The sequence below is a fragment of the Eleutherodactylus coqui genome, chromosome 13 (genome assembly GCF_035609145.1).
Source record: "Eleutherodactylus coqui strain aEleCoq1 chromosome 13, aEleCoq1.hap1, whole genome shotgun sequence".
Lineage (NCBI taxonomy): Eukaryota > Metazoa > Chordata > Amphibia > Anura > Eleutherodactylidae > Eleutherodactylus > Eleutherodactylus coqui.
The window spans coordinates 90,339,360-90,362,503 of NC_089849.1; the positions used below are offsets into that span (position 1 = coordinate 90,339,360).

At 47.4% G+C, this 23,144-nt stretch overlaps 1 protein-coding gene across 9 annotated transcripts in view; it reads left to right on the plus strand.

The window, feature by feature from the left end:
• LOC136587545 (zinc finger protein 420-like) overlaps window positions 1-3,158 on the plus strand; it is a 35,120-nt gene extending 31,962 nt beyond the window's left edge. For 5 of the 9 annotated variants that reach the window (XM_066586193.1, XM_066586192.1, XM_066586190.1 and 2 more), the window contains exon 5: window positions 609-3,158. In XM_066586193.1, the coding sequence (XP_066442290.1) occupies window positions 609-2,038 (1,430 nt within the window). In that variant the 3' untranslated portion in view covers window positions 2,039-3,158. Of the gene's footprint in view, window positions 1-273; window positions 321-608 lie in introns of those variants that run through there. The other 4 variants (XM_066586195.1, XM_066586194.1, XM_066586196.1 and 1 more) reach the window with 3 other exon arrangements.
• Window positions 3,159-23,144: the final 19,986 nt, after the last annotated feature.

Consider the following 23,144-nt stretch of genomic DNA (forward strand, 5'->3'; position numbering starts at 1 on the left):
TCAGGTGGTGCTGTCGTGGAGACGACCTGGGAAAAGGGTGATTATACCTACCCGATAATCGGGTTTCCAGGAGTCTCCACGACAGCACCCGTACATTCCCTCCCAAAGAAAATAAATAAATAAATAATAAATAAAATTTTACATATACCAGATAGGTAAAGAAATTTAAGTTAGCTCCTACCCTGGCAGTTTCGTTAAAATACACTGAGGAACGGGGGGGGGGGGGAGATTTTAACCTTTCGGTGTGTTCCTGTCCTATCAGGAGGAAGGCGATCTCAGGTGGTGCTGTCGTGGAGACTCCTGGAAACCCGATTTATCGGGTAGGTATAATCACCCTTTTTATGTAAATCTGTTCCTGACCATCAAAATCTGAGCACAAATTTGGAATCTGCACCCAAAACTCTGTAAGAAACAAAAGTTTTATGTTAAAAATATTTTTGTAACACAGTGAATTATCGGTGCAGATTGCTTAAATCCCTGGTGAACAGCTGATTTTGCCAGGGAAGCTGCTTTTCAAAAATGGTACATAAAGATTTGATGAAAAGCTAGAAAATATCACAACTTTTGTTTACTTTAAAATTAATGTTAAAAAATCACTTTTTTCCCAGCAGATGGTTGCAAGAAAAACATGCAGGGAAACCTTTTATCATCCTCAGATTTTGAAGGCAAAACGACCAATATCACTCAAGATTCATCTGGAAAAAACTGCATTTCCCCAAATATTTGTCCACAACTTCACAGCAGACTTCCGCCATCTGATCTCCCTGAAGAAAAGCAATCTTCTTCTGATCACTCGCAAACTGTAACACAAAGTACAAATTATATAGAGGGTGAAATATTTCCCTCTCCTGAAAGTCAGTGTGGTGAATCCAGCCAGTCTTCATACAAGGGAGAATGTTCGCTTTCAGAAGACATAGAATGTTTTACACAAAACGACAAGAACGTGAATTCGTTTCTGCCTACAGAATGTGGGAAATATTTTGACCAAAAGTCAGCTCTTGTTGAACATAGAGGAGTTGACAGTGAGGAGAAGCCGTATTCTTGTCAAGCATGTGGAAAACGTTTCACCCAGAAAAGAGGACTTTTTAAGCATCAAAAAACTCACACAGGAGAGAGGCCGTTTCCATGTTCAGAATGTGGGAAACGATTTTCCCGGAAATCGCACCTTATTCGGCATTATAGAAGTCACACAGGAGAGAGGCCGTTATCATGTTCAGAATGTGGGAAACTATTTTCCCGGAAATCGCACCTTATTCGGCATCATAGAAGTCACACAGGAGAGAAACCATTTCAGTGTTCAGAATGTGGCAAACGCTTTGGATACAACTCTGATCTTCTTAAACATCAGAAGCTTCACACAGGGAAGGAGCTTTTTTCATGCTCTGAATGTGGGAAATCATTTACAAAGAACTCAACTCTAGCTGTTCATCAGAGATTTCATACAGGAGAGAAACCATTTACATGTTCAGAATGTGGGAAATGTTTTTCCCGGAAATCACACCTTATTCGGCATCTGACATTTCATACAGGAGAGAAACCATTTACATGTTCAGAATGTGGGAAATGTTTTTCCCGGAAATCACACCTTATTCGGCATCATAGAATTCACACAGGAGAGAAACCGTTTCAGTGTTCAGAATGTGGTAAATGTTTCAGATGCAAATCTGTTCTTCTTGAACATCAGAAACGTCACACAGGAGAGAAGCTTTTTTCATGCTCGGAATGTGGGAAATCGTTTGCAAAGAACTCTGCTCTCATTATTCATCAGAGATTTCATACGGGAGAGAAACCATTTATATGTTCAGAATGTAAGAAAGGTTTTACACAGAAATGTGATCTTGTTAAACATCTTCGAATCCACTCGGGAGAGAAACCGTATTCCTGCTTGGAGTGTGGCAAGGGTTTTACCCAAAAGTCAGATCTTGTTGAACATGAGAGAATTCATATCGGGGAGAAGCCGTTTAAATGTTTGGAATGTGGAAAAAGCTTTACCCACAGAGCAAATTTTATAAAACATCAGGTTTGTCACTCACATTAAAGTATTACAGTCCTAGTTTGGGGTAGGGTAACCCCTGATCTCCCAGAAGCTGATGGTATGCTTAAATTAAAGGAAAGTAAATCTAATCATGAAGGTTATTGACATTAGGAAGCAGGGAATGGAGTTATTTTGCTTCACATACAGGGGGTGTTCATTAAAGATTTTCCCTGACTCACTACTAATTATCACAGGATGCTGAAACTGCACATGTGTAATGATGTAAGTCTCTATAGGTTATGTGCTAATTTGCATGCCTGAACTGGTAACAGTCTCTCTTTAAAAAAAAAAACAACATTTATTAGGTATTCTCATACGATCTAATACAAATATGCAGAGAAAGATCTGCCATCTTTCAGCAGTATTTTGTGAATTTCAATAGTCAAAACTTTTGCGCTCTTTCCGTACTTTCCTGCTACACATACTCTGTTATTTGTTTATTCTGCCACCCTTTCCCAAACAAAAGCTTTGATTCCCAACCTAAAACTTAAGAACAAAAGTTTTACCCACGATACGACCATCATCACAGCAAGCAGTGCGTATCCCTGCGCATAATGAGAAGTAGAAAAGGAGAGACCTCCCAATTTCTCCCTCCAGGCCAAGAAATTGGTCAGATACACCTGATGCGGTATTAGGGCAGTCAACCCACCGACCCCCTTCCCCTCCCACATCCTAGCAAATTTGGTGGGGCAACCTCGGGCCATATATGTTAATTTATATAGAGGGATGAGTCCATTTACTACACATGGCCAAGCAGCCCTAGTAGGTTTTCGGGTGTTTCCAGTTAAGCAGTTTAACTTTTTTAGCATAAAAGAACCACATTTTGTATATAGTGCGTGCTGCTGTATCAACCGGAATGTCTTCCACAAGGCCAAAGAGACAAATTTTAGGATGCAGGATACGCGGGGCCCCTAGGTGCGTCTCCATAAACTCAAGGACGTCTCTCCAATAGGTCTGCAGAACATGGCATTCCCAAAACATATGCATAATTGTGCCCGCACTCACCAAGCATCTTGGGCAGTCTGCATTGGGCATTAGGCCTATGGTACACAAGCAAGTGGGAGTATAGTAGATTCTGTGCAAAAATTTGACTTTGGTTCAAATAAATTTTTTATTGTACATATCACTTGGTTGACAACAGATTGTTTTTTTTTTCAACACGGTCGTATGATCTCGCGATATGAACAATATATATATATATAACGATTTTAGGTGCATAAAAGAAAAAGGGGGACAAAGCTTAACCTATTTGGTAACACGAGGGAAGTGGGGGGAGGAGATGGAGGGGGAGAGAATCGCCACTGTCTAGAGGTCCTGAATCTTTGGCTGGCTCTCGGGGGTTTGTCTGTCAGCTGGCTCCTCCCTGGCTCTTGATTATTGTTCTATACCTCTCAGATTTGGCCTTGTTCAATCCATCTCTTGAGGTTGTCACAGTTCCTAAACGCTACCCACGGCTGCCACGTCCTATGAGTGATTTCCCAGGTCTTGGGGTCCTCCGCTCCCAATTCGTCATATCTCATGAGGGTGTGGAGCTCCTCTATCCACATACCCCTGGTGGGAGCACATAGGGAGTGCCAGAACCTCGGGATGAGTCTCCTCATTGCTATTATAAAGAATCTTAACAGGCCTGATTTGGCCTTCCTCACCGATTCTGGGAAGAGTGAAAGCAGAGCCTATTTTGGTGACAAGGTCACCCTTGTATGATAGATTCGGTTGAATAGGAATGTTATGTCCTTCCATAGGGAAGCTACTGGTCGGCATTCCCACCATATATGTAGCATTGTGCCTCTACTTTCACTGCATCTCCAGCACAAGGGCGAGGTATCACGGAAAATCTTCTGGAGCTGGTCAGGGGTTCTGTACCATCGTGATAGTATTTTGTAGTTAAGGTCTTGGACTTTGCCCGCTGAAGAAAGTTTATGGGTTAATGTCCAGATCTTAATATCCAGATCTTAGACCACTCCTCCTCTGAGAAACCACCGCCCAGTTCTTGTTCCCAGGCCTCTCTGTATCTCGGGATTTCGTTCTCCGCCTCCCGAGACAGCAACATCTTGTACAACCTGGAGATCATGTGTCTATGGTTCGTGTGTGATAGGTATAATTGTTCGAACGCCGTGAGTGGGGCTGTTAGGTTTTCCTTCGGGGTCAACGAGCTTACAAAACCCCTTAGTTGGAGGTATTGGAGCCAAGATCCTGGTTGTGGTGAATTCTGTCCTAGGATTTCTGTCATGGGTTTAGGGCCCGACTGTGACACTACGTCTCTTAGTCTGGGAATCGGCGAAACTGGGAGCGATAGGATTTTCTAGTGTTGTAGCATGGTTTCAAATAAGGAGTTCGCTATGAGCGGAGTTAATGGGCCTGGTATGTTAACGAGACCGTAATTGGGCGCGAAGCTTGCCCAAGTTTTGGTTAATTGGAGGCAGAAGGGGGAGATGTTGGGGATGGATCTAATTCCCTTTGGTGGGATCCAGAAGGCTCCATCTAGGCCGTCTATGTCGCCTGAGTGCTCTATTTGCACCCAGAGTCTAGAGCTCCTGTTTAAGGATGTCTAGGGCGCACGTTGCAATGTTAGCTTTATAGTAGAGGGAGAAGCCTGGGAGACCCAGCCCCCCCCCCTCTCTTTTTTTCCCTTGTCAGCAAGGACAAACGCAGGCGAGGCTTGCGCCCCCTTCAAACAAAGTCCGTGATTAGGGACCTAATTTTTTTAAGGTAGAGGCCTGGGAGTCTAATCGGGATTGTTTGACATATATAGAGGAATCGGGGTAGTACGTCCATTTTTATAGCGTTTACTCGCCCGCTCCAGGATAGATCTAGAGGGTTCCATCTGTCAAGGTCTCTTTCCAGTTTTTCGACAAAGGGTGTGTAATTTAGTTTGAAAGCCTGTGTAGGGTCTGTTGGGATCCGGGCTCCTAAGTATTTGATGTGAGAGTTGACCCAGCGAAATGGGAGTACCGAATCTAGGTGGGAGACCGCGGCCTGCGGGAGGGAGACATTTAGGGCTTCCGACTTCTGGGCATTGATTTTGTAGTTGTTGACCCTCCCGAACTTTTCGAATTCTCTCAATAAGGACGGGCATGCCCACCCGGGGGTTCGATAGGTAGAGTAACAAGTCATCTGCAAAAAGTGACATTTGTGCTCCTCTGAGCCTATCTTTAGACCTTTAATTGAGTCGTTTTTCCTAATTGCATTTGCCATGGTTTCCATTGTCAGTATATACAGGAAGGGTGAAAGCGGGCACCCCTGTCTCGTTCCGTTTCTCACTTTAAAGGGTTCTGACAGTGTCCCGTTCACCCTGATTCTTGCTGTGGGATTGTGGTATAGCGCCATGATCCTCTGGAGCATCCGTGGGCCCATTCCAATTTTTCCCAGCGTGGCAGAGAGGAAGGTCCAACTCACCCTATCAAAAGCCTTCTCGGCATCAATTGACAGGAGGCATAAAGGGGTCTTGGATTGTTTGGCCCTAGCTATTAGGGACATCGTTTTGATAGTGTTGTCCCTTGCCTCTCTGCCTGGGACGAAGCCAACCTGCTCCAGATGGATCAGCCACGGGATTACGCTCTGCAGTCTGTTAGCAATCAATTTGGCGAACATTTTAATGTCAACATTTATTAGTGAAATTGGTCTGTAGCTCCCGCAGGCCGAGGGGTCTTTGTCTGGTTTGAGTATGACTGATATGTGGGCCTGGAGAGCCCGTTGTGGGAAGGGGCAGTTTTTATTTACCATGTTGAATGCCTCTAATGCCATAGGAGAGAGCTCCTCGGCGAAGAGTTTGTAGAATCTGGCTGTATACCCGTCCGGGCCTGGGCTCTTATTTATTTTCAAATTTTGGATTATGTCTGCCAGTTCCTGGGGGGCAAAGTCTAATTCTAGGTCCTCGATTTCCGTGGGAGTCAGGCGTCTGGGGGCGTGATCTGTCAGGTAGGCATCTATCTCGTCTTTGTGGCTCAGTGGGGGTGTTAGAGAGTCAGTTTTGATGTTGTATAGTTTATTATAGAAGGTTTTAAATTCCTTTAGGATGTCCGTGGTGCTATGTACTATTTGACCTCCTGTTGGTTTGGATTTTGGGGATGTATGTGAGCGGTGTCCTGGGATGTAGTGTCCTAGCTAGGTGGCTGCCGCATTTGTCGCCATATTCGACGGAACCCTTTTTGAGTTTATCTCTGAGTGCTAGTGAGCGTTGGTTCAGTATCTCAAGGATCTGCTGGCGGGTGGCGAATATTTCCGCGCGCAAGACGTCATTTTGTTGGCGTTTGTTGGCTGTTTCTTTGAGTCTCAGAGTGGCCATGAGATTCAGGAGGGTCGCTGCTCTCTCCTTCTTGATTCTAGCTCCCTGCGAGATCAGTATGCCCCTCAGTACACATTTAAGTGTTTCCCATTTTACTGGGGCCGGGGTCTGGTCTGTAGCGTGGTTCGCCTTAAAGTCTTCTATTGTTTTTCTAATTTCTGCTACGCATATGGGGTCCCTAAGGAGATTGTCGTTAAGCCTCCACGAGTGGCCGCTCGAGGCTGCTCCACAGTTCTCCAGGCCTTCAGAAACTGGAGCGTGGTCTGACCACAGGAAGTCACCGTGGGAGCACGTGGGGGTCCCGTCTAGTAGGCCGTGGGAGATTAAGAGGTGGTCAATCCTACTGTAGGAGTTATGTGTTGCTGAGTGAAATGTATAGTCTCTTGTCTCTGGATGTAGGGTTCTCCAAAGGTCTATTAAGTGTAGTGTGCCTAATTTTTTCCTGAGTGCTCGCGTTGCCGCTCGGGAGACGACAGACTTACCCGATGAGGAGTCCAGGCTGGGGTCCATGATCAGGTTGAGGTCTCCTCCCAAGATGATTTTCGATCCTTCTGCGAAGGTGGCCAGGGTGTTCAACATTCTTATCGCATAGGAGACTTGGTTCTGGTTGGGGAGATGCACGTTAGCAAAGGTAATCACAACGCCAACTACTTCAAGTTTGAGAAATAGGTATCTACCATCCGGGTCTTCACTATGTAAAGCTATGGAGACCCCCCCCCCCTCCCCCCTGCCTTTCTCAGAGGATCCGGGCCATGGACCCAAGTCGGGAAGTACTGGGAGGAGCCGTTCGGCACGCCTCCCGCTTTAAAGTGGGTTTCCTGAAGCATCGCCACCATTACCTTTTTTTTTTATGCAGGTGGTATAGGACTTGTCTCCTTTTCTAAGGGTTGTTTAAGCCCTTGGCATTATAGGTGCTGAATGTCAGTCTTGCCATTTGGGTTTTGAAATGTGGGGGGTTGTATGCCTTTTGCTCCTCCCTAGGTTGGGCGATAGAGGGGAAGGTGGGGGGAGGGAAAACACACCGGGGGAAGACGTACACTGGTAACAAACAAAATATGACATCGTTTCCTTAAGGGAAACAAACTAATATAGAACAACAAGTGCAGAATCTGGGGGGTCCCTAGTGGCCCCCGAATGCTAAAGGTCTGCCCAAAGCTGGCAGAAATCTACAGCTTGAATTAGCTGTAAGCCCTAAGTGGGAGGGTGGAGGCTCGAGGGAAGTAGGCTTCCTCTCGCTCCCCGGTCACCCGTCAGTTGTTAGTGTCCAGTTGCTGTGTACAACTGCTCATGTTGCCTGTGGTGATTTCCAGACCCGGCCTGAGTCTTATTTCCCTCCTTGGATCAGCTTGATGGTCATTGTCATGTCTAGGGAGGAGGGAAAAGAGAGAAGAGGAAAAAGAAGGGGGGGGGAATATCAGAGGGGAGCGGCGTTTAAGCTCGAAGCAGAGAGAAGAATTTAACAGATGCCTTATCAAGCTCATTCTCCTGTTTCGCTTCTATCCTCGCTTCTTTCTCTTTGGTGGGGGGCTCTGCGTCGTCGTCTGGCTCTCTTCGCTACCGTCTGTCAGGGGTTTCGTGGTGGCAGTACTGGAGAGGGGCCCGAGGTCGGCCAATCTGGAAGTTGCACCTATGGGAGTTCTAGGGAGCCCAGGAAATTTGGAAGGTCTCCCAGTCCTCTGAAGGTCACTGTCTTGCCATTCATAGATGCGTGGAGCTGAAACGGATATCCCCATCTGTAGCGGATCTCTCTTTCCTGCAATAGGGATAGTAGCGGCTTCAGGGCTCTACGCAGTTGTAAGGTACGTTGTGAGAGGTCTGGCAGGATCTGGATCTGGGAGCCTTTGAATGTTAGGTTTTTTAACTGGTGTACTTTTTGCATTATTAAGTCCTTGTCCCTATAAAAATGTATTCTGCAGACCACGTCGCTGGGTCTGCTGGGGTCGGTTGATTTCGGGCCTAGGGACCTGTGGATTCTGTCGATTTCCAAGGTAGAGTCCTCCGTCCTTTTTAGTATGTTGTTAAAGAAAGTTTAGGCCCATGCTTCTAAGTTGGAAGGTTCGACATCTTCAGGGAGCTCTCTAATTCGTAGGTTATTTCTACGATGGGGGTTTTCTAAGTCGTCTAGGAGAGTATACAGCTCCATGATCTGTTGAGAGTGGGCTTGTATTTCCTGGTTATGGGTTTCGAGGGTCTCGGCAGTTTTCTCCTGGGCTTCCTCCACTGTCTCGACTCTCTGTCCTACTTGTCGTATTTCGCTTTGAAGAGCCGCAACGTCTCTTTTACGTGCAGATTCGAGTTGTTGGAACAGGGAGTCGATGTAGCTCTGAGTAGGCATGGATCTTAAATGTTTCTTCCAGTCCCAGTCGCCTTCATCTTCGGCGGCTGCGCGGGGTCTGGAAGGCGGGTTTAGGTTGGTAGGCCTTTTGTCGGTTGCTTGCCTTTTGCAACTGTCGGAGTTGTCGGTACTGTGTGGTAGCTGGCTCGACTTGCTAGGGTAGGGTCCTGGCTCTGTATGTTTTTCTGGGGTCCGTTGGTCGGTTGTTTTGGTTCTCCTCAGGTCTGCACGTCTTTGAGGCAAAGGGGTGAGGTGCTGTGGCACGTGCCTTAGAGCCGCCGGCGTATTATCGCTGGAGCTGCCTGTTGCCCTCTGTGGGCTCTCATTTGTTTCACTGGGAGCTGTGTGTTCTTGTGGGGGAGGGGGATAGCTGCTCTCCCGGGGGGGGGGGGGGGGGTTTCTGGTTTGGGGTCTCTGCTCTTGCCCTCCTTGTTGTCAGGTGGCCCGGGCTTGTTGTTGAGTCCCTGTTGGGCTCATAGTCCCTGGTGTCTGCTGTTGCAGCTAATTGTGCTGGTGAGGCCTTGGTGGGGGTGAGCTGCTGCTGGGGCTCCTGAAGTGAATCTCTCATGTGGTGCTCGGGACTCATGGGTCCCTGACTGTCCTGCCGTTTCTGCATGTGGGGGGGTGTGGGGTCTTCCTCCTCGCCCCAAGTCTCTGGCTCTGGGCTGGCTCCCTTTCCCCCTGCTCTGATAACCCCCTCGGCACTCACCGCTTTCTCCTGTCTGGGGACTCCCTCCTCCCCTGCCGTTCCCTCTGCGCTGCCGCTGCTGTGGTCTGGCACCTCTCTCCCTCCTCTGCCTCCGCTCTGCCGCCGTGGGATCGCAGGCCTCCAGGAGCCGTGCCCGGGGGGTTGCCGCTGTCTTTTCTAGGCGTTTTCTCCGCTGGCAGCTGGTCTCTATTCGCGCCGGAGCTCGGGCGGGCGGCCGGAAGCTCCGTCGGCGCCATCTTGGATGGAGCCGCGCGGGACTCCTCTCTCGGCGGCCGCCTCAGGTAAGCAGAAATGCCTCTCCCTGGGTCCTCCTGTGTCGCTCAAGGGGTTCCTCTCTGCTTCCCCTTTGCCATAATGCCACAAAGCCGGGTCTGGGTCATCCACGGGATGGTTTCAAGCGGGTTGGTAGCGGGAGCTGTGCCACGGTGCTTGCTACTTCTCCATCGGCTAGCCACGCCCCCAAAAATTTGACTTTGATTAACCTGTCCCTTGCACTGATCAAGGGTGGTCTTGAGCAGGCCAAAAGGCTGCCTCGGTCATCCAAGTCTTGGTCTGATATGTCCAAGCCCCATTCTAAAAGTTCACATTATACAGGGCACTACTGCATGCACTGTACATGCACTCAGCACAGACCTAGGTCTGCAGCATACACAAATCTACATGCGCACAGCTGCAGCAGGCATTAGAAAGTGATTTATGACCATTAAGGCCACTCTTACACAGGCGTTTCTAAAAAACGCTGCTTCTTGCAGTGTTAAGAACAGCGTTTGCCTGCGTTTTTGTCTTTTTTGTTTTTTACTGAACATTTTGTGTGAACTGGATCATATTTTCCTCCAGCAGGTTTCGGGGTATTCTGTAGCTTCCAAATTGTATAGTGTGCACACATCATCGACCAGATCAGACACAAGTGCTGGTCTAAGCTGGGAAAGTCTCTTCACAAATGTGTAGAGTCTCAGGCTTTTATTGTAACACATGATAACCGCCCTTTTATGGGCGTGCAACAGATTACATCAGTAACATATAGGATTCTCATTTGTCGGATCATATAGAATCCCCCACCCCTCTCCAAAGTCCACTGTGTAAGCCTGTCATTTGTTCTATTGCATGCGGTCAAAACTGAAAGTATCTTTGAGAAGCTGGAGAGTGGGTGAGGGGGCTTCTTCAGTATTGGAATGTGACTTAACTCTTTAAGAGGCTGCTGTGGAACTGTGTGCAAAGTCAACATTATACCACACACACATCTTTTCACCATGCCATTGTCCAGCAATTACTATAATGAAATTATGCAGTCATTAGCCTCTAAGTTAGTCACTACAGCTGCGTAATACATCGAGTTTAGTACAAATCGATAGACATTTTACGCTGACTAATTATCATGTCTATCACAATCCCCCCTTAAAATGTCTATCCTCTAACTCTTTCCGTCAAATTTTCACAGTTCTCTGCGTGGGAGCCTATAATCGGAGCGCGTTGAAGGTTCGATTTAGGGTCTTCAAGGGGGTGTAGGACTTGTCCCCTCCTTCTGGGGATGCATCCAGCAAACTCATTGTGGGAGCGGCTTTTCCAGCATCCGTTTCACATTTCTCTCTGACACAGGGTCTAACACAGCAGACTAGAACAGAAAAGATAATCAGTTCACATACAACAGCGACGCCCGTCTGTGCCAGGATCCTTTACCACCCGCTCATCTATGGAAAGTACAGGTCCCAAAGATTAGTTCTTTTTAGTTAGTGCGGTCAGCTTCTTTAATGGCAACTGCGTCTTTACCCGTGGGTCACGTGTTGTCTGGGATGTAGGTACAACAAGTCTCCCCTATCATCTTACAGACACTCCCCTTTTTAACTAAAATCATATCTAAGGCCATTCTATTTTGAAAAGTCATAGTCGAGGTAGGTCCTATTGGGCGACTAGTCCCTACAAGGCCTCTTTAGTATAATTTATAAACCGCTGCTAATTATAATAAACATAATTAATCCAGTCAACATTTTATTTACCATAATGATCAGGAAAATGGACTCGAATCTAGCTTTAACTTGGTCTCTAATTTTTAAAACTCGTCAGGTACCCCCCTTGGCTGTCCTATGACGTCAATGTACATGTGTAGATCAAAACTACCACCAGGAGTCTCTCTTCTCGCTCTAGTATAATGTTACAATACTAGTAGTGTGCACAGGTACGCACGGCGTGGGACTCCCTAATCTTCACCCACACCAATGTCCCTCCTGGAGATAGCCCCGAAGGTGGACACGTCCAGGCCGCCGACACTGACCCTACACTACCTAGTGACAAGACTGGAAGGAACCGCCGTACCTATGCGGAAAACAAGGATAGACCAACATGACAGGATAACTACAAAACACAGACAGAGTTGGATCGAGATAAAGTAACTATTGGGGGTAACCTCATTATCCTCGATGCTGTCTGACAAGATGCGGAGGAGCATAAGGGCTTTACTAAGGCACACTCACCTGTGCAATTACCTTCCAGGCGGGTTCTCCACCTCATGTCTCCACAAAGCCAGTAAACGTCTCCTAAGGACTGGACCTGATTCTGCATCCATTCCCCTCCTATCGTACTGTAGGAGGAGCAATACCCGTTAGTGAGTTCCCCAAAAATCTCCCTCCACCCTGCCTATTTGCCTGGCAGGTGTAGTTTCCAGGGTAGTCAGTAATACTCTCTCCAGTGCAAAACACTTTAGTTATAGAGTATTCCTTTTTCCACTTCTCACAAACAGTGTAATTGGTGGAAGTGCTCGTGAAGAGACTAAGAAACCACTCTTCAGCATCTACAGGGAGATTTAGGGGGACCATCCCCGAGTGTAGTCGGGCACTACCGCACACGCAACAGTTAGACTTGCTGCTCCTGTTAGCATTGTACCTCATCAACTCCAACCAGAGATTCTGGTCAGAGTAGCCAGTCGCTACTGTCAAGATGCCCTCAAAGGTAAGGTCGGCTATGATCATCATGTTCGTCAAGGTCTTTATCTTACGGCGGAGGGGGTTAATTATGGGCACGGGACTAAGTGAAGGCTTCCATTTGGGTGCATCTACCATATCCCTTATTTTAAACATCCCTAAGGGATCTGTCCTCCCGTACCGGTATGTCCCCAGACTGTAAGTCCCCCCGTCTACCGGGCTTGGATCTCCCATGGTTAGTGTAAAAACCGCATAAAAACCAAGCAACATACTAAGTTCAGCTTTCCAATACCTGCTGTCATTATTCTCAAGGAGGGTTATACGACTAATTAGGGATTTCCCGCTCTTATCTTTCTTATTTAAGGCACTTCGCGGTTTATAGGACTAGTCTGTTCCTGCGTTCCATCCCACTAATCCCCAATAATGGCAGTCTTCTCCCCAGACATCATCAGTGGCGCAAACATATTGTATTCCCCGGGTATATAAGTCATATAACCAGCCGGACTGGGCTAAATCGGGTCCGGGGTGGGATCTTGCGCCTAGACACGGGACCACAGTACAATAGTCGAAGGAATATGTGGCTACTTGAGTATTGGACGAGTTATACCAGAAGGTAACCATACCCTCATATTCTTCCGACTAAGAATTCCAGTTGCCACCCTCCTCTCTCACTAGCCCTAACCAGAGTAATGTCCTTGGCACAACTAAGACTGGTCTCCCGGATCTGAAGCTTTCTTACGGTATGAAGCATGGCTCCATGTAAGTCTTTCGGCTAGTTTCACAGCTGTGGCAGTAGTCAGAAGCACCTGGTAGGGACCATCAAATCGGGGCTCAAGAGGGTGCTTCCTGAGGAACTTCTTGACACACACCCAATCCCCAGGCTGCAAGATATGTGTCCCAGTGTCTGCCTCTGAGTCTGGAAGAGAACACCTGTGCATAAGCTTTGGTTAGTTCTTTAACAATGGAAATCACATACTTAGTCAACACATCAGATTGTAATTGTAACTACTGAGGATAGTAACAACCTAGGCTTGGGGCTAGCCCAAACAACAATATAGGGAGATAATGCATGATCCCCCCCCCCCCGGTTCATATCTAACACTGAATAGGGCTATTGGATGACAGTCTTTTCAAAGTGGCGTCATTTTTAAGTATCTTACTTTTTAGCGTGCCACTAAGTCTCTCCACCTTTCCACTACTCTAAAGGTGGTAGAGTATGTAAAAGGCCTGGGATACACCCAGAGCAGACATGACCTGTTACATTCACCTGCGAAGTTTGTACCTCTGTCTGACTCTGAATCACTTCTGGTACCCCATATTCACAGTTTACCTCGTTCATGAGCTTCTTTGCAGTTACCTACTTGTTTGCCTTGGTAACAGGGTCGGCCTCCAACCTGCAAAGACATAACAACAACAAGCACATATTCATACTTCCCAACAAGTGGGAGCTGAACGTAGTCAATTTGCAATCCCTGAAATGGGTAGAGTGGTCCCGGCAAGTGTGATGTGGCAAATTTACTTCTGCCCTGACTCGCCTATGGCATAGATCATGCTAAACTGGACAAATGATGCAGCAGCTACAGAGAACCCAGAAGTCGCCTGTCCTCTTTCAAGCGTCGTCGTCATTGCTGCTTTACTAGGTGGGTCTTTCCGTGCGTCAGCTGGGCCATCATGGGATACAGGAACTGTGGTAGGCAAGTGCTGTTGACTGTTCACCATACGCTGTCCTATTTCTGCTGCTCCCATATTAGTCCATTTATTCTTTCCTTCCTTGCTGGCTTGTAACTGTAAAGTCTTTAGCATATCAAAGTCCAAATTTTGTCAATGTCCAAAGTTTTTACCACTGACTCATGCTGTCAGTATCTTTCTTCTTTCTTCCACGGCTTGACGGCCGCTGCTTTTGCGGTGCTGTTGGCGAGGGTGTCGTCTCTCGCTTCTCCAGTGTAGGAATCGGTGCGAACTCTTAACTTTGTCAGGTAGAAGTAGGGCCTCCATGAGACTCTGCACCGCTGCACCATTCTCAATTGGTGGTCCTGCTGAGGTAAAAACTGTGTGGCCTTCCATCTTGGGCCGTAATCATGAGCTATGCCAAATGCATACCAGGAGTCAGTGTAAATGGTTGCCGTCTTACTTCTCGCCACTCTACTCGCCTCAGTGAGGGCCTTCAATTCCGCTTCTTGTGCTGAGACATGCAGAGGCAGAGCTTCTGCTTCTAGGACATCTTGTTGTGTGACCACTGCATATCCGATGTGGAGTTGTCAATCCTCACCCTGGTACCATCTGCAAAAAGCTCAACATATGCATCGTCAACAGAGGTTCCGGTAACTGTTTGCATACCTGCAGTTTCATACTGTGTTAGTACTAAATAATCGTGTTGATGTTCTATTTCACATGGCTCGGAATCTTGTAGCACAAAATAATTTTATTTCCTTTTTATCTTATTTCATTTATTTATTTATTTTTTTTAAACCCAATAGCTGATCTACAACACCTAGATCATCTATGACCCAGATCACCTATGCCTCCCCCCTTTTGAACCAGAATACTCAATGGAAAAAGAGTAATCGCGTTCAAACTAGTACAACGTTGAAAAAGGAAACCAAGAGGCACAAAAACAAGCACTTTGTAGGTCATGGTGACATTGTATGCAGCGAAGTCTGAGCGAAAATCTCCTTTAGATTTTTTTTTTTTCCTCTTCATGTCGCAGTTAGCATTTTTTGACACAAGGGGGGGCAACACAAGCAAAATTTACAATCACCCAGTGTAATAGTATTTCAAGGAACGTCAATGTTTAACTTTCACCCTCCTGTCGAAATATAATGATAGCTTCAGTGTAGACTGACACTAGAATATACAAAAGACTTAAAGGGGTTGTCCCGCGAAAGCAAGTGGGGTATACACTTCTGTATGGCCATATTAATGCACTTTGTAATGTACATTGTGCATTAATTATGAGCCATACAGAGGTTATTCACTTACCTGTTCCGTTGCTGGCGTCCCCGTCTCCATGGTGCCGTCTAATTTTCAGCGTCTAATCGCCCGATTAGACGCGCTTGTGCAGTCCGGTCTTCTCCGTGTTGAATGGGGCTGCTCGTGCTGGAGAGCTGCTCCTCGTAGCTCCGCCCCGTCACATGTGCCGATTCCAGCCAATCAGGAGGCTGGAATCGGCAATGGACCGCACAGAAGACCTGCGGTCCACCGAGGGTGAAGATCCCGGCGGCCATCTTCACCAGGTAAGTAAGAAGTCACCGGAGTGCGGGGATTCAGGTAAGCACTATCCGGTTTTCTTTTTTAACCCCTGCATCGGGTTTGTCTCGCGCCGAACGGGGGGGGCTATTGAAAAAAAAAAACCTGTTTCGGCGCGGGACAACCCCTTTAAGGAAAAAACAAAAGAATACGGATGAATTAACATCCTACTCTGGGCAATTCAGTCCCTCTTTCTCACATAAAAAGTAAAATTACTTCATCAAATTGCGTGAAAAAGTTTGCTGGGTGACTATAGGGAAATTATTCCATCTGTAGGAGCCTTCCTTAACATCATCTGTCTGAGCATCCATTGGAGAAGCAGGCAGTGGAAAACAGAGCCCCTGGGAACACACCATGAGAGAGCATCCCCTTTCATGGATCCCTGGCCTCTGTCCCCCATGCATCAACTCCAATCTTCCATACACTATAAACCAGCTTCGTCATCTACTATGTCCCAAGCTGCATCTTCACAAAGGTTTGTTTCCCTGAACTTATCACACATCCAAGGTGGCCACATTTTGGAGTGTAACAAAGTCTGGTCAAACAAAACCTTACATCAGACAATCATGATGTTAGCACTGGATACAGTGGCATTGGGGAATGTAGGCCTCCCGAGTGCAGCAAAATGGCCACCAGAGGCAGAAAGGGGCGGGGCTACAAGTTTCCCAGGTGAGGCAAGATGGCTGCTGGAGGAGGAAGGGGCGGGGCTTAGTCATATCACGGATTGGAATGGCCGGAAGTAACATCACACACCCTGAAAGTAAGCACATGGGGGGAAGTAATTTCAGGGTGGGGGCAGAGCTCACCACGCTTGCTGCAGAGGCACACTATGTGGGGTTTTAAACATTGCAAGTGCGGCCGCCATTATAGGGAGGGGCTGTAGTCAACACAAAGGCACGATACAGGCAATACACATCCCCCACTACACGTTCACATCTTGAATCTCTTTCCTACATTATACCTTCTCCTAGCAATCTAATACACCTTTCTTTCTGCTTATTTGTCCATAACCCGACATTTCTTTCTGCAACTTTTCCTGATGCTTTTCTTTGTATCTACATGTTTTGCATATTCCAAAACACCCTGTACCGATCCCGTATTCTATTCTGCCTGCTTATTTTACCCTATTTGAAATTTCTGGACACAGTAAAACGCCTTTACCAAATTCCACCCATCTCTTCTTATATCCCTCGTAAATCACAATGCACATTAACACTATAGGCAAAGGGAACAAACTGGTTAACTGGGAAATGTTTTCAGTGGCTTAAAGGGGTTGTCCCGCGCCGATGACAAACCCGATGCATGTGTTGAAAAAAAAAAAAACCGGATAGTACTTACCCGAATCCCCGCGCTCCGGTGACTTCTTACCTACCTTGCGAAGATGGCCGCCGGGACCTTCACCCTCGGTGGACCGCAGGTCTTCTGTGCGGTCCATTGCCGATTCCAGCCTCCTGATTGGCTGGAATCGGCACATGTGACGGGGCGGAGCTACGAGGAGCAGCTCTCCAGCACGAGCAGCCCCATTCAACACGGAGAAGACCGGACTGCACAAGCGCGTCTAATCGGGCGATTAGACGCTAAAAATTAGACGGCACCATGGAGACGGGGACGCCAGCAACGGAACAGGTAAGTGAATAACCTCTGTATGGCTCATAATTAATGCACAATGTACATTACAAAGTGCATTAATATGGCCATACAGAAGTGTATACCCCAACTTTGTTTCGCGGGACAACCCCTTTAACTTCAGTCCACTCTACCCTTCCCCAATAATAAACACTACACATTGTTTAAACAAGACCTCTGACTACACAAAGACTGACGATTATTTTCAATGACCAAGAGCCCTGGAGCCTATAATTCTCCGCGTATATACCTTTCCACATATGAGAACATAACACGCTCAATCATACAGGTAAATACACCTTTTTAAAACCCTGCGTATCCCTTCGCATATGAGAGCACATAACACGCTCAATCATACAAGTGCATACGCGTATCATAAATTTTCCTGACCTTACACTAGTTACCTAGGAGTATATGTCTCTCTCTGGCGCACGCCCTCAGGCTTAAACAGCCAAGTCCGCCCTTCTCACACATTAACCCTCACAGAATTTATCTCTTGGTCTTGTATACACAATCTTTAACCGTCTCAGACATAACATACCCAGCATACAAAATACCCCTAGGCAGGTTAAAACGGTGGTTTTTCGGGTAGACAGAACTATATTACCTGCCTTTCTGTGATTTATTACTCTGGCTGTAGAGGCAGACAGATAAACCGACAAGTCAGCACGGAGGTAGATTAACATAAAGCAATCTTACCGTGTTCTGTAGATTTTCGGGCCCATGAGTTCTGCGTGTTATCTGCCAGTCTCTGTATCTTTCCAGAATAAAAAAAAAAATCACACATCTACCCGCCCACCAACAGGGACACCAAATTGAACTGGATCATATTTTCCTCCAGCAGGTTTCGGGGTATTCTGTAGCTTCCAAATTGTATAGTGTGCATATAAATACATTCTTCCTGTGTGTCCCAGAAAATCAGTTGCTTCCGTCTCACTGCCTGGGGGTAAGTCAACCGGCTGCAGAAGAGGCCTCCCCAATCTTCCCTGTCTGCAGTAGGACGCAGATCACTAAGCCCGGCCTTTTAGCCTTTTCAGCAGAACAAGTCCGTTTCAGGAGTATACAAAAATCCTGCAACACAATGAGAACACATTTTTGGCCTATATTAAATTTTATCATCCATTTTTAGGTTCAATTTTCCTTTTGAAGGGGTTTACCAGTTGTAAACTGTTGTTGGGCTATCTACATGATGGGTCATCAATAGTAGAGCAGTAGAGGTCCACCGTCTGAGATCTCCAAAGAGCAGCTGTTATCACACACTGAGCTGATTTTTGCAGGAAGCAGACAGCTCTGTTATCACTGCAGTGGCCAGGGTTGGTATTACAGGTAAAGTTCTCAATTTACTATTGGTGACGTATCCAAAGGATTAGGCCAGCAATAGTTTACAACTGGACAACCCATTTTAATCAGTGTAAACTGCTTTGATGCCATCCTTCTTTGTGTTCTAATTGTATAAAACTTGACAACAATAGTGTTGAGTATCTGCTGGGATCATGTACTGGGGGTATCCAGAACACCAGTGTCATTGAAAGCTGCATGTGGTTTGTGTTGGTGCATTTTTTAGATTTGCAACGGAGCTCCGCCTGAAGTAGCATAAAAGCATATAATTGTAGCCCGATACATACAATAAAGATATTTTTTAATTATCTGTGAGTGGTTCTTTGTGCTGACTATGCTTGAATATGGTACTGGTGCATTATGTCTCCACCGGATGTATGGGTGGAGACGTAGGGTGGGACCCCTGAGTTAGAGGTGATGGGCACAGCTGCGGATAGGCTGCCGCACACACATCCCCACATGTAAACTCCCATTCCCCTGCCAAGCTCACATATCTCCCGGCTGAACTAGCATCTCTGCTCCCTTTTTCCCGGCGTCGCACTCACACAACTTCCCTCCCAGCTTCGGTCCCCCCGGCCACCACATGCTGCCATTTCCTCTCCTGTCCCTCCACCGCGGCGCTCGCACATCTCCCCGCCTGACTGGCCTGTCAGCTACCAGCTCCTGTCCACCAGCGGACACAGCAGCCGAAGAGGACTATTGGCCAATGACAGAATCCTCACTGGTCAGGGCTCTTACACACTTGCGTTTTTTCCATGCGGCAGCGCTGCATTTTTTTAAAACCAAATGTCAATGGCACGTTCTAATGTCAAAAACGCGTCGCACAAAAATCTCAAGTTTCTGCTTTTCCATTTTTTGTGCGATGCATTTTTAACATCAAAAAATCCCATTAACATTTGTGTGAAAAAAAAAAAAAAGCAGCGATCATATGTGAAAAAAACGCGGTAAGAAAACCACAATTGTGTAAGAGCCCTCAGGAAAAGCAGGAGTTAAAAAAAAAATCTGTACTGCACATGTCCAACGGCTCGCTGTGCAGACCATTCGCAGTACAGAGAAGCTGGAAGAAGACAACAGATACACAGGGTCACCCGCCGTGGTCAGGGATGGATAACGTGGGGGATACCGCAGCCGTGCACCGGCCATGTGCAGGAGGCCTAATGTGGATTCACACTGACATGAGAAAGCCTGCCGCCATGACTGTGTGCTGCACACCGGGTCACAGGGCTAATCTTCATCCAAGGAAGCAGAGTTGTGAAAGGGCCGGTGTCTCTAATAATGTGTCCATTCAATGTACTGTAAGGCTGGGTTCACACGGGGCGGAAACAGCCGGACCACACGGAAATTCTGCAAGATTTCCACAGCAGAAAGGTTGCATAAAAACCTGCGCCATTTGGCAATTTTAGGTCCTGGGAAAGCCTCAAAATGATGAGTAACTTGTATCTGTGGGTCCGTTTACACGTGACGCCTTGTTGGGCGCTGAGGCTCTACAGGCCGTCCCAGCGGTTACCGTTCTGGTGCTCTTACACAGGAATGAACATCGCTCAGTGAATGGAGGCGGAGTGCGCCGGGGATCATTCCGGCCACCTGTCTGCATTCACAGTAAGCAGACAGTCGTTCCTAAGTGATAACTATCTGTTTACACTGAAGGATCCGGCGTTCAGCTTTATGCCTGAACATCAAGCAAGAAGAGAATGAGTTCTCGTTGGTCGTTCAGTCGGGGCGTGCCTTTACAGTGACCGATAATCCTTGGAACACTAACACTTCACTATCCTCAGACTCCAGAGCACCCGGCAGTCCTCACAGAGCAGCTGACTGCTGAGCGCCCCAACCCCATGTGACTGATCACATGACAGTGACATCATCACAGGTCCTGCAGCCACACGGCAGCTGCACATCAGGTATGTCTGACCTGGAGGCATATTTGTAGTTTCCGCTTAGGTTAAGCAGCGCTGCTGATTAGAGCCACCTGATTGGCTCTTCGGCACCACGTGACTACACAGCGTGCACGCGCATTGCCTTCAGCAGCCGTGCACTACACACTACACGTGCACGGGGTTAGGTTTAGAGTTAGGTTTACGGTTAGGTTTAGGGTTAGGATTACCTAAACTTAACCCTAACCCCAACCCTAACCCTAAACCTAACCCTAAACACTAAAAGTAACCCTACACCTAACCCTAAACCTAACCCTTAACCGTAACCCTAACCCTAAACCCTAAACCTAACCCTACCCCCGTGCTGCTTAAGTGTAGTGTGTAGCGCACGTCTGCTTAACTGTAGTGTGTAGTGCACGGCTGCTGAAGGCAATCCGCGTGCACGCTGTGTAGTCACGTGGTGCCGAAGAGCCAATCAGGTGGCTCTAATGAGCAGCGCTGCTTAACCTAAGCGTAAACTACAAATATGCGACCTGGAGGCTGGAGGGAGAGCCCCTCACCTGATCACTGATCACATGACGGTGACATCATCACAGGTCCTGCAGCCACACGGCAGCTGCGCATCAGGTATGTCTGACCTGGAGGCATATTAAAAACTTCCTCCGCACTTCTGCCACAAACACCAATCAGGTTGCTGGAATTATGAAAACAACCAATCAGGTTGCTGGAAGCCAACACAAACAACCAATCAGGTTGTGATTGTGGCAGAAGTGCGGAGGAAGTTGTTAATATGCGACCTGGCAGCTGGACAGGGAGCTCGCCACCCCATGTGACTAATCACATGACATTGACATCATCACAGGTCCTACAGCCACACGGCAAGCTATACATCAGGTATGTCTGACCTGGAGGCTGGCGGACGGATGGGGAGCGCAGCTCCTGATCACTGACGCTGGACGTCCGCTAGAGCAGGGATCCCCAACTCCAGTCCTCAGGGACCACCAACAGGTCATGTTTTCAGGATATCCTATGGCAAGAACACCTGAGGCAATGTCTGAGGCACCGACAATAATTACATCAGCCGTGCAACACTGAGGAAATCCTGAAAACATGACCTGTTGGCGCCCTGAGGACTGGAGTTGGGGACTCCCGGGACTGAATCCTGTATCAGCGCTATAGACGCAGCGGCCGCACCTTTGTATCTAGTGGATAGTTGGAGCGTCTCTATAGACGCAGCGGCCGCACCTTTGTATCTAGTGTATCGTTGGAGCGTCTCTATAGACGCAGCGGCCGCACCTTTGTATCTAGTGTATAGTTGGAGCGTCTCTATAGACGCAGCGGCCGCACCTTTGTATCTAGTGTATAGTTGGAGCGTCTCTATAGACGCAGCGGCCGCACCTTTGTATCTAGTGTATAGTTGGAGCGTCTCTATAGACGCAGCGGCCGCACCTTTGTATCTAGTGTATAGTTGCAGCGTCTCTATAGACGCAGCGGCCGCACCTTTGTATCTAGTGTATAGTTGGAGCGTCTCTATAGACGCAGCGGCCGCACCTTTGTATCTAGTGTATAGTTGGAGCGTCTCTATAGACGCAGCGGCCGCACCTTTGTATCTAGTGTATAGTTGGAGCGTCTCTATAGACGCAGCGGCCGCACCTTTGTATCTCGTGTATAGTTGGAGCGCCTCCATAGACGCAGCGGCCGCACCTTTGTATCTCGTGTATAGTTGGAGCGCCTCTATAGACGCAGCGGCCGCACCTTTGTGTATCGTGTATAGTTGGAGCGTCTCTATAGATGCGACTGGTTTAGCCTCTTTCCCCCAGCCTGCTGATATGTGCATGTAGAGAAGCATTGTCTCCCCTGGCCTGGGGCAGAGCTGTGCGGAGGGGTAACTTCTTCCTCCCCCACCTGTATGTGTTGGGTGGTGTTAGCATGAGGATACAGACCATGCATTTGGTAATTAAGCTTTAAAAACTCATTCCTCTATTCAGGGGCCAGACCCTTCCCCCTCCAGACTGGCTGGGGGCGAAAGAACTCATATTGGGGAAATCTTCAATTAGAATATGTGAATTATATTTTCAGAATCGGGCGGGCCCTCTGAACGAAACGCATCCACTCAGGTGGGGGTAAGCACTCAGGTGGTGGTAAGCGCTCAGGAACCCCTCAAACTACATAACCCCATCCCTGGTTATGATTTCTGCGTAATGCGGGATATCCAGGTGTAAATAAAATGATAACATGAAATATGGCCGGCATATCCTCCCGATCGGAGGCCCCCCCCCGAGATATGACCAAAAATAAAGAGTTATGACTTTTCAGAGTTCCTACAAGTCCAACCCTCCCTTCCCTGTATGACCTCAGAGGGGGCGGGGAGGAGGTGTGTACTGAGGGACCATTTACAATGTGGGACCCCCCAGGGTTCACTTGGTGGATCCACGGAGCTGTACTGCAGTATATGGACTTTCCTCTGTTCCGGTTCTCCGCCGCCCTGCCCCCCTCGGACCGATATCAGATTCTGGTAACTTTCTTTTATTTTGTCCTGTTTTATTGTAGATCTGCTGTGTGTATACCTGTATATCCTACATTCTCCCATATAACAACCTTTTTGTATACCTCTGTACATATCATATATATTTTGTACTGCTAGACCTTTTCTAGAATAAACCTACAATCTATCAGTACAAGCTTTGTCTGTTGTAACAACGAGCCATAATACTCCGAAGATTGTATTCATAATTCATAAATCGGATTCCAGTTTACCGATAATGAAACTTGTGGTGGCAGCGT